Genomic DNA, 16,273 nt, shown 5'->3' on the forward strand with positions numbered 1-16,273 from the left:
CTATCTCACACGATTCCAAGCACTCTGCCTTCAGGATTGTTAAGGCCTGCCATAGGAGTGACTGATAGGAGATCTGTGTGTCCATTTTAGGGTTAGATATAGGTATACTATATCTAAAGCAAGGGGTGATTACACCACCTTGCCCCAGCTGTCAAGCAGCCAGTTGTGTCAGTTTTGGATGGCCAGCCAGGGGTGGCATAATACATGCTTCAGCCCCTGGTAGGCCCTGGGTACACCTATGCCCTGGATACCTAAGGTATACTGTACAGGGTCTGATAAGGTGACTCAGTATCCAATTGGATATGTACCTAGGGTACATGGAATCCATTTTAACAGAGAGAGCAGTGGGCCTGGGGTCCTGAATAGCAGGGCCCCAGGTCAACTAAGTCAGAAAACCAGCAAAACACCAGGCAAAAAGTTGGGGGCAACCATAGTCCGGGATCTACCTTCCTACAAACAGCAACATCCTTTTTTTGTTTTAATTAGATAAAATTAGTTGACTGCATATGTTTTATGAAATTAGACCTTACTCACTTAAAATCTCTTGGATGTAGACTCTGGGCATGAGGACGAGTGCACTGATGTGGATGTCCACTGTGAATAATTAATTTAAGAATACCATGAGCAAGTGCTGAGGACCAATTCAGGAAATTTTATTTTACAATGCATGAGAAATGGCTAGCAATTATGCATGGAAATGTCCCTTCACCAACCATGGTACTCTGCACAAGTATTAGATCCCTGCCGTAAAGGGGAATTTTCTCCAGACTTTGCAGAGTACAGCTTCATTTTTGACCGCTTTAATACCTCTGAGGGCATGTGCACCCAGTTCAACGCATATGTTGCAGAACCTGCCCCAGAGAATGTCAACCTTGAGGTGAACCAGTACTGGCATGGAAAGCTAAGTCAGTGGCCGGAGTTGGCAAATTGTGTACTGGCTGTTCTGGCGTTGCCAGTCTCAAGTGCCAAAGTTTGAGAGGGCGTTTTCCGAAATAAAAGTGTACATGGGAAGGAAAGAGAGAGCGCGAATGACTAAAGAATCACTGAAGAAATATTGTTAGGTGTTACTACAATAACTTTGACTTGTAAAAATTTATTTGGACTTCATATACACGTACGTACACTGTCTATATGCCATGCATCAATGAAGAAAGCCAGCAATAATAAAAGCAAAGCATTCCATAAACACCGGAAAAACAGTTTCAGTTTTTTTTATGGCGCGAAAATTAGTAATCACTGAAACACTGTTTTTTTCAGGTATTGAAATCACTGGAAAACACTGACAAAACACCACCAGAATTTACCCAAAATAGAATCTCAAAACAGGAAAGCCTAATTATATGACTGGACACAGTAAAATAAATCTCACACAGTGTGGGGAATTACCAATCTGTGTTTTTTTAGTGCCAGTTTCAGGGCTTTTAGTTCTGCCAGTTGTGGCGTGCAATCTCCTAGGTTCTGCATCTGCTTATTTCTAGGACGGAACTTGCTGTCCCGCATACGTCTTTTTTACAATCGCACATGCTGCGCTGTATTGCTGTTTAATTCCTACAGCCGGCTGGGCAGATCCATCAGTGTAAATTATACGTTCATACTGATCTAGAGGCATTATTTCATTCAGAAGAAGATATTCTTGTTCGTACTGCAGTAATGCTTGTGTTTTTAATGTAGAGTCAAACTTATAGTCTACATCTGTTGCAGTTGGAGAATTAGCCCATTGTATCCATCTTGGATGTAGTGCTTTTGCTTTTGTAATAGCCCCTAAGGTTGGTACTGGAGTCGCAACCATTACTCGTTTCCCCTGACCTAGTGCCCTTTCTCTCACTACAGCAGTCTGTACTGCTGTCAGTATTTTTTCAGTTGATGCAAAACGCATTTCAGCGTCTGTGTACAAATGAGATTTGTATGCAATGGGTACAGTTTTGCCTTCATTAAAGGTGAGGTTAGTGTACCCGGATAAACTCGCTATTACACAGATCCCCAAATGTGTTGTATTTACACGTGTTTGTAGGTGTTTGGAAGCTATCATGTCAGCTTGTAAGGGACACGCCTTCATTAAAGGTGAGGTAAGTGTACCCGATTGACTCGCTATTACACAGATCACCAAATTCGTTGTGTTTACACGTGTTTGTAGGTGTTTGGAAGCGATCATGTCAGCTTGTAAGGGACAAAGTTATTTCTGTGTGTTCCTGTGTCCAATGTCGTACTGAGAAATCTGGTTTTAGTAAATCATAAAAAGGTGTCACTTTTTCTGCATAATCCAAAATGTATGTTCTGCCAAAATTTAAGAATCCTAATATGGATTGTACGTTTTTCAGAGTCGTTGGAGGCTGGAGCAGCGCCCGTTTTATAAAGAAATTGCTTTAAGGCTTTTCCCTTCACTTGAGAGCTCATGTCCCAAAAATAGGACATTGAGGTGGGCATTTTTTGTTGTTTTTTTTACCCTCTGAGGTGAATCCTGGAATTGTTGTTCACTCTGTTCAACTGATCCAATAATTCGTCTGTCAGGTATATATTGTCTACATGGGACAATGCCTCCTAATCAACATTTTTGAAGTAACCCAGAAACTCTTGCTGAGAAAAACCCAGGGCTATTCTTATACTCACTGGGCTAGTCTACAGAATTGGCGGTGAGAGCTGAGGGCCGAAAATTCTGTCAGATATCTGCTTTCAGTCGCTATATTTTGGCAGAAGAATCTACTTGAGATGTCTAGTGTGGTTTTGTATTTCTTCCGCACAATGTTATTCATTAGTGCAGCACTGTGTGAATTTTGTGCTGCAAAGGTTTTGTAGTCTAAAACTAGAGTATATGAATTGTCGGGTTTTGTTATGGGACACAAAGGATTATTCATGGAGGAGGTGCAATTTCAATCACACCTTGATATTTAAGTTGATCTAAGATCTCCTTGACTTGTGTTTTCGCGTCATGTTTTATTGGGTACTGACTTTGTGCATGTGAAGCAGTTTTTACTGGTATTACATTGTGAGGTGACTCAGCATACCACCCTACATGATTGCAGTATAATGCAGGAGTCATTGCTACCGTCCACTCCTGCACGTATGAATGTTTCAGTGATTATGGAACGAGGTCGCAGAAGGCTGGTAAAATTACTGTTTCTCCCTTTGGACAATCCATAACAAACTCAGGCGGGCAATCTTTTTCTGCTAAAAGGATGTCGTATCTGAATGACCGGTTCTCCCAAAAGAGACCTTTAACTTTCCTGGGTGTGTCCCCCTCCATATATTGAGTGTTATCTCTTCTAACTTGTGTTGGACACTTAACCTAGTATGCTTATTTTTCGGTTTACTATCCCATTTCTTTTTGGAACAATCTGGTGCTTGCTTAGCGTTATCCTTTTCAGAATTACCCATTACTTGGGGTTTCAAAGGTTTAGCTCCCAAATTATCTCTACCTAATTCAACATATGTATCTTTGATATTTAGGTAAGTCCCGCTCCCGTTGTGCAGGAGAGCACTAGCTTAGGCGTTGTCGTATACCCACCGCTGCTGCCTCCCCTTTTATATAAGTTCACATAATTGTAGAAACTTGGGAAAAATTACCTATTAATTTGATCCCTAAGTTTAAAGCCGGTTCTGCTCCATACTCATCTGTATTTGTCTTAATACTTTTAGTATCACCGCTATTGAAGGGGTGCCATGAGTCCTGGTATAGATGGCAGCAAAGACTGTACCCCAAGTGGTACAATCCTCTATCAGGAGATCTATCCCCATTGGTAAGCAAATTGTCAGTATTCTGTGGTTTTCTTGTGGGCCTTTGTGTGGAAACACTGCTTCCAACTGTGCTATACAGAATGGCATTTGCTCACGTTTAGTGGGCATTCTTTCCATAACTGCGTTCCGTGTTTGTGGGGTAATTTTAGTTGCGGTCCCTAACCCTTGTTGGCTGAAGTGTGAGTGTTCTCGTAATGAACTGTCAGATTTCTGTAAAGTTTTATTATTTTTTTGTGAAGTGAACTTTAGTCTGCTATTGGCATGTGTCAATTTCTGGATGCGGTATGTAAGCAGCTAGAACCGACCAAGTGGCTCCGTCTCAGCTGAGCGGGCAGACTCACTTTTTCTGTGGTGAGTAGTAGGGCACCTTTAAACCAGTGTATATGTTCCTGGTATGCTAACATGACTTCCATGTACTCCTGAGTGCAAGAATGAAATGTATGTGTGCGTGCATCTGTAGGTGGGAATTTAATCCATGAATAGAACACCTCAGTTCTGTATGCTTCGTGTGCCACAACCACGAAGGTAACAGTCTGACTTGTGCTAATTTTAAAGTAAATGCATTTCTAACATTTTCTGAAATGCTTATGGTACCTTCTTGATCTCCTTCCTCTGCTGCGTTTGCATTTAATGCAGCTGCAGCGTCATCTTGCAAAGACATTTTTCAAGGAAAGATTTTTTAGTATTGGACAGAGAAGGTATTTACGTACAATGTAGGGTACTAATATCCTTCAAGCTTGAATATACCTACAGCCAATACATAGGGTATACCTACTCAGCTGTGGTGGCTTTTCTCTCCCCACTCCAGACGTCTCTGGTTAAATATGAGTCGGGTTCTCTGAGAAAGCACGCCTGAACTACTCAGTTTTGACCAACCAATAAGAACCAAACCAACGTTGGGCGCCATGTCGTGTAGTTCCTATAAATTTGTATATGATCTGCTTGTTTAGACAACATAAACTAAGGAATTTGTGTTCAGACTGATTCCAGACAACCCCAATGGATATGTAAGTCTGTTAGACCAGCTACCTCACAGTGCCACTATGAGTCCCTCTTACCAAGGAGTGAATAGCTTCTGGCAACTATTAAACATGATAACCCTGAACCCTCAGGGATCACGGAAACAGTACAGTACTTTTCTCTTAGTCACTTGTGGTTACTTTGTCTGAAAGAGATATACAGAATAAACAATGGGGATGTTTTCAATAAGCTTGTTTTGAACCATCGTCATTCTAGTATAAAATACGTGTGCTACAACAACCATAAGACAAACAGAAAAATATGGTTATTAGCACCAACCGAGTAAATAAAAGGTAGAGTTCTACCATAGTGCTAAAACAATGAATATATGCAGGCATATAGATACATAATCATAAAATGCGTACTACTACGGTGCAAATCCTAACTAGATGTACCCAAGTGTACCTAGCATGTATGTATGTGTATAGCCAAGAATTCCCTTAGGATAGAGCAACCCCATTAGCCGATGTGGGAGAGCGAAGGACCCAGTCTTGGTCTCGGGATGGACACCCCGCAAGGGATGCCAGACCACTGTGTGCTGGAGTGTCTGCGTGCAGCAACCTCGGCTTCTTGCATCAGCATTAAAGTCTTTCTTCTCTGGCTTGCCCAGCGAAGATGTGGTGCTTATATACCCAAAAGGTACCCTCAAGGTTTCTACCTAGATGTGCACTATGGGTATGTCGGCCAAGGATGAACATAGTGGTGACCCTTCTACATAGTTATTATGCAGAAGATGGTAATCCTGCTGTGATACTGAGAATCCTCAAGCATAATAAATTAGGCTGATGTCGGAGAAAACCACACAACATTTATTTAACACCTAACTAGGTAAAAGGTCAGCGCCAGACCCGTTATGTAGAACAATAGTAGGACAAATGCAGGAAAAGGTCAGTTCAACTACCTAGGCCTATATTTGGGTACATTGGGGTTCATAACAGTGGGCCTGTTGAACCTGCGAACTGACAATCTCGGTTGATATCTTCTGTTCTATCACAAGTGGTGCCTTCACCCTGAGATTTTTCAGTCCATATTCACCTTTGGGGGCAATACTTCAGTGGACCTGTTTTGCAGTAGCAACGAAAACACTCGCTATCCACAGTTGTGGACACTACAGCTCCTGCTACAGGAAATCCTGGCCGACGCATTCCCCCTAAGGTGGGATTTACATATCCACTACACATTTCATTGGATACCTTTGGTCCTGAGGAAACTGCCCTCAGAATATGCACTTTTAATCTTAATTTCTATGGACTGGCCTTGAAGGGTGTGTACTCGTATCTGTTCTCCCTGTCCTTTCCTCGTCTTACAATTCAGCTCAAGGCAAGGGGCATGTCCTACATTTAGACCTCCCGCGCCTTCACCTTCATGCCTCGAGATGAAATTAAGCAAACTGAGTTCAGTTGACCTGCCTGTAGAGATGGTGGACTTGCTACCCCTCTGTTAAATCTATTTTCTGGATTTTGGTATTGTTTTATTTCTCAGTGCAGAGGAAGAAGTTGATCTCATCGAGACCAGTCTCTTTGATTTGTTGCATTCTATGCTTTTCTTGGTCTGACAAGACTTTGCTATGTTAAAGGTGATCTGTTAGCTCTTTCAGCATTTCTTTTTTTGCTGGAACAGCTATCGCTCTCCATGTCTTCTATTGCTGTGCAGATTTGGAAGGGTTGACCCATTTTCTGATAGAGATATTTAGCTGCAGATTCCTTACCTTTGAATTACCCCCAGGCATTCGACTGGAAAAAGTACACCTGCACCTCGGAAGGTGGTATTGTCTGGCTCCGGGTGGCATCATCAGCGCCAAAAGTGACTTTTGCAGTTCCTACATAGGTGCCATGCAGGTGTGCTGATGACCGTTCTTTTCTTTCCACACCATTCAGCGCAGATCTGGGCAAGAGCCCCCTTCGTGACTTTTTGACTAAGCTTTTTTCGTCGTTTTGCTCAGTCTTTTGAGGTCTTACCTCCTGCTGTGGGAGGAATGTCATCCGAAATGGCCAGCTTCAAACCCTGCTGCCCCTGTCACCGACACATGTCGGCGATGAACCCGCATCTTGTTTGCCTCTGGTGCCTCGTATGGGACCATGAACCGAAGGCCTGTTCGACTGACGCTGTGTGAAAAGCAACGGGGCAACCCAGTATCCATGTAGTATTGAACATTCGAGTACGCATAAATACTGAACACACACAAAATGTTATTCCTGCAAAAAGTAATATTTTACTTTGTATTTTCAATTTATTCAAAAAAGAGGTCAAGAATTACCAAAACCAACCGAAAAATGCTGTCCGAATTAATAAAACGGCGCATGTGAGCGTGATTAAAGTGAGTGTGGTGACGGTGACAAAATTTGTGTATTACACACAAATGTGACAAAATACTGTACATATATTTACAATAAAAAAAATTGGGGAAACTCAGAATTCAAATTTGGTAAACAGTGTAGCTAGCTGGAGAATTGAATTATGCAGATTTGCGTGCTAGCCAGACTGTTGGAGCATGAAAGGACAAACAACCGTTGATGTTTTGACCCTGACAAATAACAGGAGTTTAAAGATGTCAAAGACGGGTCTTCTTCAGGACAGGATGAAAAGTTGGACAGCCAGGTCTTCAAAAATTCAACAGAAATGGGACAAGCCCATTAGGCCTAGGGAAGGCTACGTCAGGGGTGTATTCTAACTAAACGTCAAGGATAGACTGTATCGGGTATCTGGAACGGGGATTGATCCACAAAATCAGCACGTTTGTGATAATTGCAAGAAAGGACAGTTGTGAAGCATCAAGCTGTGCCGGGCATTGAATCCTGCCGTCGGAACACATTTCAACAGAGCCCAAATGATGCCCTGAAATCGAAGTAGACGAGCCTCACACGGTATTAATTGCTACTTGCAAGCGTGTCTCTACACACAACGGTCATTCAGTTTGATGCCCGTTACAGCTTGATGCTTCACAACTATCCAAATCAATTGTTTGACCCTACAAACCAACTGTTAATACTGTTCGACTGACGCAGCATGCACTGAAGGCCTTGAGGGAGCACTCATTCAAGCTTCTTGCGGCATGACGTGTTTCGCAGTGGAATCGAGGTACTGGTAGAGACGAAGATCGCAGAAGTGGTCATAGAGTCCGAGGTGGTCGACTCTAAGTCATCAAGCTACTGGTGTAAGTCCCGCTCTCACAAGAAGAAAAAGTTGAAGCGTGCTTCGACTTTACCCCAGCCAACAAGATGGAGTGTTGCCTGGCTCTGCGGTTGGACCAGCGCCTGGTCTTACTCTGCACCCCCCAAATTTCCGGGAGATGGAGCAACCCCCGCCCAATTTCAGGTATTTTATGGAATCATGCACCTCATTTGTGCGTACCTTTTTGCCCCATGGGTTCCGGAGGGGCCCTTACTGGATCCATTCTGGCGGCTCCACCACCAGTCGGGCCTGGGATTTTCGGATGGGTCCATTCCCAACTCCGACACGGAGCCGGAGGAGCGTCTTCTGACACAGGCGCTGACTGGAGCCATGCCATCTAGGCTGTAGCCTGAGCCCTATTCTTATGACCTAAGACTCTGGGAGGAATGGAAGGGGTCTCTGGACTCTGAGGAATAGCAGCCTTATGAAGAACGAAAGGGCTGGTGTAAGGATCTTGGTGAAGCAAGTTGACTGGACACTTCTCCAGATATGGCATGCTTTCTTCCCCTATTGTGGCTACGGAGGAGGAAGCTTTATTCGCAGTGGGGATGTGGAGGGCAGCTTGGTCCTGGACCTTAGTTTTCCCTCGTTGGCAGTTAAGACTAATGTGTTGACGAAAGTGCTTCAGCCGGCAACTGCTTCTCCCTTTCAGTGAGTCACTTACTGACATCCTGTTTGGCTCTTGGTCCAAGCCCAACACAAGGGCTCCTGTGAACAGGACGATAGCCTGTTTCCACTGCCCGCAACCAGGGGGACCCTAACTTCCTCACCCAAGACCCCACTTTGGAGAGCTTGATGGTCCAAGCCTCCACATCCCACGTTAATCCGGACCCTTTTCCAATCACCCTTTTGATTTGGGAATCCAAGAGACTGAACGCTTTAGGCAAGAAAATGTTTTCTTTCACCAGCCTAGCATTGCTTTTGGTGAACACCACATGCCTTTTGGGCCTCTATTGCCACTGTCTGTGGGATACGGTTGCACAGGTGCCGCCCAAGGTCCCGGCGGAGGCCCTGGCCATGCTATCCCAGGCTGTTGCTGATGGGAGGGATGTAGCTAATTTGCCATTTGATGTGGACTAGACACCACTGACTCACTAGAAAGAGCGACGCCCTGCGATGCCGTGCCTGGTTGATACAACTGGCTTTACGGGAATGTCCAGACATCACTCATGGACATCCCCTTTGATGGCTCCAGTCTCTTCGGATACAAGGATTTGGCGAGGACAGCAGGACTATGGCCAGGTTCTTGGGCATTTACATGGTCCCTTATCACTTTCAATCAGCCTTTTGTGGCATTGGAAGGGGTGTACAGCCGCATCCTTACTCACCCGCCCAGCTTCAAGCCTACCAGACTCTGCGTGACTGTGCATGTGGCTCCTACCGGCCCTGTGAGGTGGGTGGCCAGTGGTCGGATCAGTCCACCTGCAGCAGCCGCAGCCTCCAAGTCTTTGTAGTCCTCCTATTTAACATCATAGGCGCCCAGTGGGGGAGGCAGGATTCGCCATCACCTGCCCACTGGCTGTCTATAACTTCGGACAGTTGGGTGTTGCAGATTGTTTGAAGGGGCTACTCCTTCCTGTTGCTCATATATATATTTGCCTTGAAAAAAATAAAAGACCAGAGGCATTTGACAAAACCGGAACAGTTGCTTTAATTAAACACTTCGGCCGGGAGCACAGTTACAGAAGCTGGTCCGAGGACTGTCTCTAAGTTCAATCAATCTGAACAAAGGTGTATGCATTTCTTTGGGTATCGCAAAGTGCTTTAGTCAACACTTTTTTGGTAAAAGAATGTGGGCCTGGTCTTTGGAGTACTAAACAAGGCCCTAGATAACAAATGCAGGTGGGCCGCGACCATTGTGTGGACATAATGGGGGCCAGTGGGCAACGTGTCCAGATATCCGACACAAGGGAGGCTAATCACTGCATGTACTGTGTTGGTGTGTCCTTATTGGCTGTGTATACCTAACTGCGTGGCATCTGACTTTGTGTTTAAGCAATGCCTGCACCCCTCCGGCCATATGTGCTTTTTTGGGGCAAGTGTCCCTGGACCATTGTTGTGTCGCTGCGTTTATGTGAAGGATTGATTGGAGTTTTCTGTTCATGCGATTTGGTTCCGGCTATGTGCCACCCCACCTGTGATCTGTCAGTATCCTCAAGCCTAGGTCTCTGTGCCTTCTTGGCCACGTATCTAAAAGTCTGGTTTATGCAGAATTCATGACGGGTGAATTCGATAATAGAGATGCAATTTCGTTCTTGCATATGAATCTATCATTATGGACATTGTCGTCGATTTATCAATATTAGCATTCCCTTTAGAGTACTCCTCCCTCCTTGCCACCTACTTTATAGCAGGCTTACGGAGGACCACCTATCTCTTATCCAACAGTAAGTGATGGCTTTTGTGATCAAAGGAGTGCTCGAGAGAAGTAGGTTTCAGTTGTTATTTCTGTTACATTTTGGTCCCAAAAAGGAGGGAGGCCTTTGTCCTATCCTAGACCTGCACTCTCTTTCCTTCCTCAAGAAGAAGTTCAAAATGCTTATTTTAGCTCAGGTCCTGTCTGCCCTAGACCCAGGAGACTGGATGGTAGCGTTGGACTTGCAAGGTGCATATTTCCATATTCCCACAGGCATTACCTGCAGTTCACGGTCTGCCACAACCTCTTTGTTTGCTGTGCTTCCCTTTGGCCTCACCAGCGCCCTTCAGGTGTTCTCCCAGGTGATGGCGATGGTTGCAGCTCATCTGCGGAGATTGGGTGCCAGTATCCCCCCATCTCAACTAAAGGCAGGCTCGCCCCAGGATGTCTTCTCCACCTCCAGACTACGGAAGACCTCTTGCGTTTGCTGGGGTTCACTATCAACATGCCAAAGTCACATCTGACTCCCTCTAAGATGCTCCTTTTCATCGGAGCAGTTCTGGACACGGTGCGGTTTAGGGCCTACCCATCCAAATGGCAAGTCCAGAATATTCAGGCTATGATACAGATGTTTCAGCCTTTATCCTGGATTTTGGTGAGATTGACTGAGGCTGTTGGGACTCACGTCCTCCTGCATCCTGCTGGTGACACATGCCGGCTGGCATATGCCGGCTCTGCAGTGGGACCTAAACTTCTAGTGGGTGCAACATCAGTGAGATCTCTCGGACATGGTCCATATCTCGAAGGTAACTGTGAAAAATCTGCAGTGGTGGCTAACGAACTGCGGTTTGATCAGCGGCAGACTCCTCTCCCTTCCTCCAACAGATCTGACAGATGCGTAACTCCTAGACTCTAGCTTAGAAACACTTTTTGTCTTAAGTGTAGCTCCTGCCTCCTTTCCGCCCAAACCACTCCTACCTAGAGTTCTCAAAGAGATCAGGAACAACCTGGCCCAAGTCATTCTTGTGGCTTTGTGCTGGGCATGGCGAGTCTGGTATCTCGAGCTGTTGAGCTGTTGAGCTTGGCCATCAGTCTTCCGATCTGGCTGTCCCTTCGGGTGGATCTTCTGTGACAGCAGCAGGGGAGGGTTCTCCACCCTCACCTGTCCAGGCTCCTCTTTCTAGTGTAGAGATTGAGCGGCGACAGCTGATGGCTTCCAACCTCCCCCCAAAGTCTGTGACTTCCTCTTAGCAGCCAGGCGTCCTTCCAAGACAGTTTACCCCTGTCGTTGGGCAACATTTGTTGCATGGTGCACAGAAAGATAGTTGATCCTCTTTCTGTCCCCTTTTTTCAGGTGCTCCTGTTCATCCTTTCCCTTGCCCAGCATGGCTCTTCTCTGAGGCACTCTGAAGAACTTTCTCTCGGCCACGTCAGCTTTTCTGTGGCTGCCTGATCTGCCGTCCCACTTCTAATCCCGTATTGTACATACGTTTCTGAAAGGTTTACAACATTTGTTTCCACCTTCTCCATTTGTTATGCCTCAGTCTCATCCTCACTTTGTGTGCGCTCTTTTGAGCCTCTGCACAATTGTCCCCTCAGGCTCCTTACCACTAAGACTGCCTTCCTGGTTGGGATAGCATCTGCCCATAGTGTCCGAGAGCTTCAGGCTTTGTCATCCAACCTCAACATTTATGCTGAGAAACTTGTGCTCCGCACAAGAGCCTCCTTTCTTGCAAAAGGGGCAACTTAATTTAAGTCAATACCTTACCTTATGAATATTTACGCTCCTCTACATCACTCCAAAGGTGAGCAGCAACTCCACCATCTGGACCTAAAAAGGGCGTGGTCGTTCTACCTTGACCGCACATAAAAGTTCTGGGTGGACGACCAACTCTTCATGTCAGAGCGAAGAAGGGACAGGCCGTGGCTGCTACCCATTGGCTGAAAAGCAACCCTCTGAAGGTTGACGTACTCATTCCACCAGTGCTAAATCTGCACCAACTGGGTTACCTTACCGACCCACCAATCGTCCTTGCTCTGCGAACGGATTTCTAGGGAAAGGGTTTTTCCCCATTTCAGGTCCCTAGTTTTCCACACCAGTGGTCGGTGTTCTTTATGTCTCCATGCTTATGGCATGTAAAATTGCAAAAAATAACTGAGGTCAGCGTGCCTGGGTGGTGCCTATCCTATATAGGAACCACGAACGTCACTTCTGGTGCAGATGACGCCACGTGGAGCGAACGATGCCACCTACCGGTACAGAGGGGTACTGCTTAAGAAAGAATTTCCAGATACAGTCTGATGCCTGGGCTTAATTCAAAGGTACGGAATCTGCGGCTAGATGATCTGTGCCAGATAAGGCATTACTGAAGGTAAGTAACTTGTTTGTTTTCCCCCTTCTCTCTTTGTCATGCCTCAGTGGTACCTTATGTTGATGCTAATCTTCTTTATGGTTCCACCGGTTCGAGCCCATGAACAGACGTCTCGGCAGCTGCTTATTAAAGACTGTGTTCTTGGTTTTCGGTACTTCAGCTCAGTGTATTAATGAGCTGCAGCTTTGTCCATTTGTCCTCCCTTTACATACCACATATTTTCTTGATAAACTAGTTCTTCGACCAAACGGTGACACGTTTTCAGGTAGGTCAGTACATCACTGTACTGACGTTCTACATGCCTCCTGGGTTCACCAAAAAAGAGGAGAGACAACACTGCCTGGATAGGAGAGCTATTTCAGTTTTCAGGATCCTTGTAGCAGATTCTAGAAGTGAGGAATCTGCAGGAAGAGTATCCGTAGGAAAGCTAGTTAACAAATTAACTTAACGTGTTCCTACCTGGAGATCTGTAGTGGTGGAAGAGTGACTTTATCTTTTCAGTTACCCAATTATTCATTTAGTTTTAAGATTGTTTTTTCTATTGACAGTGGGAGACGGAAGAATGGGATATCCTGAAGAAGCTCCTTATGATGCTATTCACGTAGGCGCTGCAGCTCCTGTTGTCCCACAAGCAGTAAGCATTTAATTGTTGGATATGTGAACTTACTACTAGAATGTTGCAGTGTTGTACTGTTGCATCTTGTTTAGTGACAGCAAATTGTTTTTGTTATTTACAAGATGCATAAAACCACAGTTACAAAGTGTTTTAATGAGATTTATGTGGTGAAACCGACAATACTTGATAAATGTGCACAATGTATTACAGTGGATCTATTGGTGATAAAGAAAAAATTGGTCACTTGGCATGACTAGAATCTTACTCTATCAACGTATGGTACCCATTAATAGGTTTCATTGGCAAGGACACCAGATACCTAACATATTCCAGAATGCTACATGCGCTTCAAATCTTACAGCGGGGAATCCTTTGAGACGTGGGTCCTCAGCTAGGTCAGCAGCATGGACTAAGGAATGGAGTGTAGTTTTGAACATCCGTATCTTTGGATGTCAAGATTATGTTATGGTCGGACATTTTCTCTGGTCAAATTAATATTCAGACTTGGAGTTGGCTAACAACGCATCACTCAGTATTGTATGTTACATACATTTTCCAATCCTTTAGAAAATTGAGTAACTGAGTGAAAACATTTTCTACCTTACTTGTTGTTTTCGGCAAAGCCCCAAATCCCAAAAGTCAATTCGCCTTTTTAGTGGTGAAAGTGGAGCACCATAGAATCCAGAGGACCCTAACCACACGCAAAAGCAGATTCACAAGTTATTACTTGGCACATATGTATTATCTAAGTCCCAAAGTGAATTACGGTCTGTTTTTTCAAACTAGTTATGTTAGGAAAGAGCATTTTGTTACTATTTCATATGTGCGTAAAAGAAATTTCAAGCCCAGTTTGTCAAAACATTACCTTAAATAAATGTTATTGATGAATAAATTGTCTCTTGTTCTAGCTTATCGATCAGTTAAAACCTGGAGGAAGATTAATATTACCTGTTGGTCCTGCTGGCGGAAACCAAATGTTGGAACAGTATGACAAACTAGAAGATGGTGGCGTCAAAATGAAATCTCTGATGGGGGTCATCTACGTGCCTTTAACAGACAAAGAGAAACAATGGTCCAGGTGGAAGTGATTTTCTGTTCCACTCTTTCTTCTATATCCAGAAAAGGTGAAAGGGTGTAGATTTTAGCAGGTGGACTGCAAGGTTTGCTTTTGCTGCTTGCACTGCATCCTGCCACAGCATACTATTTACATGGTTGCTGTAAAAAATAGGCTTTAATGGCTTAGAATCTTATGCTAACCTTGCACATCTTTATTAAACCACTTCTGATTATTATATTTTCCTTTTGCATGTTTTTTTACCTTATAATGCATTTCTGCTTTCTATAATTCACTTCTCTGTTATCAATAAGTTCACAGTTGAAAGATGTTGTCCATTCACCATAAGTCATTTTTCATTCTATAAATCTTGCCACTGTATAAGTGGTGCATACAACTTTCAGTAAAAGCTTATGAATCTTTTTATGCGATTAAGTTAATATTGACCATATAGAGACTTAAAAAGCACGCTACAGTTGTGTAATAGAGGTAGATTACAGTTATTGTTAAATCAAATTGCTTGGCATTTGTAGAAATTTACCCCAGGTATTTAGCAAGCTCGTTGGAGATAGCCAATGGACACTGTAGAAATATTTTTAAAATACATTTTTGAGAGGTTCAATTAGTCTAATGAAATGTGTGTGCTGTTTAACTAAATTATTTTTGGTAGTCTGATGATGATTTATGGGCCTCATTTACAGACCGAGCGTCCCCAATTAACACAACTCCAGCATTTGATGTTTCATATATTCACATGATTAAGTAATTTCACGCTGGGACTCCCTGGTAATCTTAAATAGCAGTGAACTGTGTTAAAAGGGCCATCGGCCTCAACAACAGTGATTGTTAGTGGCATATCTACCTCATATAAAGCAACCCGAACTCCAACCAATAAGGTGGGAGTGCCCACTCTCCTACTCCCCATTGAAGCCACAATATATCAGATTTCTATTATATGTTGAGTGTAAGGGATTCCCCAGGCCGATCTCTGTGACCTTATACTGATACTTTTTCTGGTCCTCCCAAGGACTAAACCGGTCCCTACCCTAAGATTTCAGAGTAATGCAAGTTGTTTTTAGGGGACATTTATCTTTCTGGGCCAGGGAAACCTGTTGTTTATCCTCAACTGTCACCATGGCTTACAGAGAGAAGAAACCCTGTTTAAGTCCTGTTCAGTTTGTGGCCTTTACCTTGTGACATTTGTAGTGCTTTTCAATATGAAACAATAAATGAGACCGAAAGGAGGTTCGCCCTTTATTGGAGAAGAAACAAAGACCCTCCTTCTAAGGGGGTTACTCCTCCTTCTGGGCGTCATTCTGCTAAGTGCACCTCGAAGCACTTCCACGAAGGTGGTGCAAAGAAGGAAACACATTTTTTTTAGGTCGATCTTCAAATTAGAGGGCTCCAGCCAGCGCTTCTCACAAAAGGTTTGGAGATTCCTTAAAAAAAAAAATGCTTCAAACAAGATGATCACCAACCTGTGCAAAAAATCTGTCAAAATAAACCTTGCTGGCCCCATTAACTGATTTCCAGCCTCTTCAGAAGTCATCTTCGTTGATGTTGAAAAATCTAGTGTTAAAGGCCAGGTTAGTCATCAATGGTACCACCTTCCATGTCAATACCACCACCATCAACAACCAGACCATTGTTGAAGCAGTTATCTGACTCCGCAACGACAACAGTCAACTGCAGTTTTTTTCTTCCATGATAGTCACTTTTTCAGCTACTCAAGTGACAGCAAACCACCCAACACAAATCGGATGGTGAATGCAGCGAGCAGGATGCTTCACATACTGCTTGTAGCCCCACTCAGTTAGATGCCTTCTATTTACTAGAATATTGCTAAAACAATAGTCCAAGAAGGTGCACTAATTTCTGCTGCCCTTTTTGATGCAGCAATAGTTGTCGCTAACACAGGTTTACAACAACTCGCAGGAGCATCTGCATTAAGA

General features: G+C 44.1%; 1 protein-coding gene across 4 annotated transcripts in view; it reads left to right on the plus strand.

The window, feature by feature from the left end:
• The window catches only part of LOC144763614 (protein-L-isoaspartate(D-aspartate) O-methyltransferase), a 243,623-nt gene that overhangs the window by 162,415 nt on the left and 64,935 nt on the right, over nucleotides 1–16,273 (plus strand). For 3 of the 4 annotated variants that reach the window (XM_078649377.1, XM_078649380.1, XM_078649379.1), the window contains exons 6-7: nucleotides 13,200–13,285; nucleotides 14,176–14,345. In XM_078649377.1, coding sequence (XP_078505503.1) covers nucleotides 13,200–13,285; nucleotides 14,176–14,345 — 256 coding nt within the window. Of the gene's footprint in view, nucleotides 1–13,199; nucleotides 13,286–14,175; nucleotides 14,392–16,273 lie in introns of all 4 variants that reach the window. The other variant, XM_078649378.1, reaches the window with a different exon arrangement.

The sequence above is a fragment of the Lissotriton helveticus genome, chromosome 6 (genome assembly GCF_964261635.1).
Source record: "Lissotriton helveticus chromosome 6, aLisHel1.1, whole genome shotgun sequence".
Classification (NCBI taxonomy): Eukaryota; Metazoa; Chordata; class Amphibia; order Caudata; family Salamandridae; genus Lissotriton; species Lissotriton helveticus.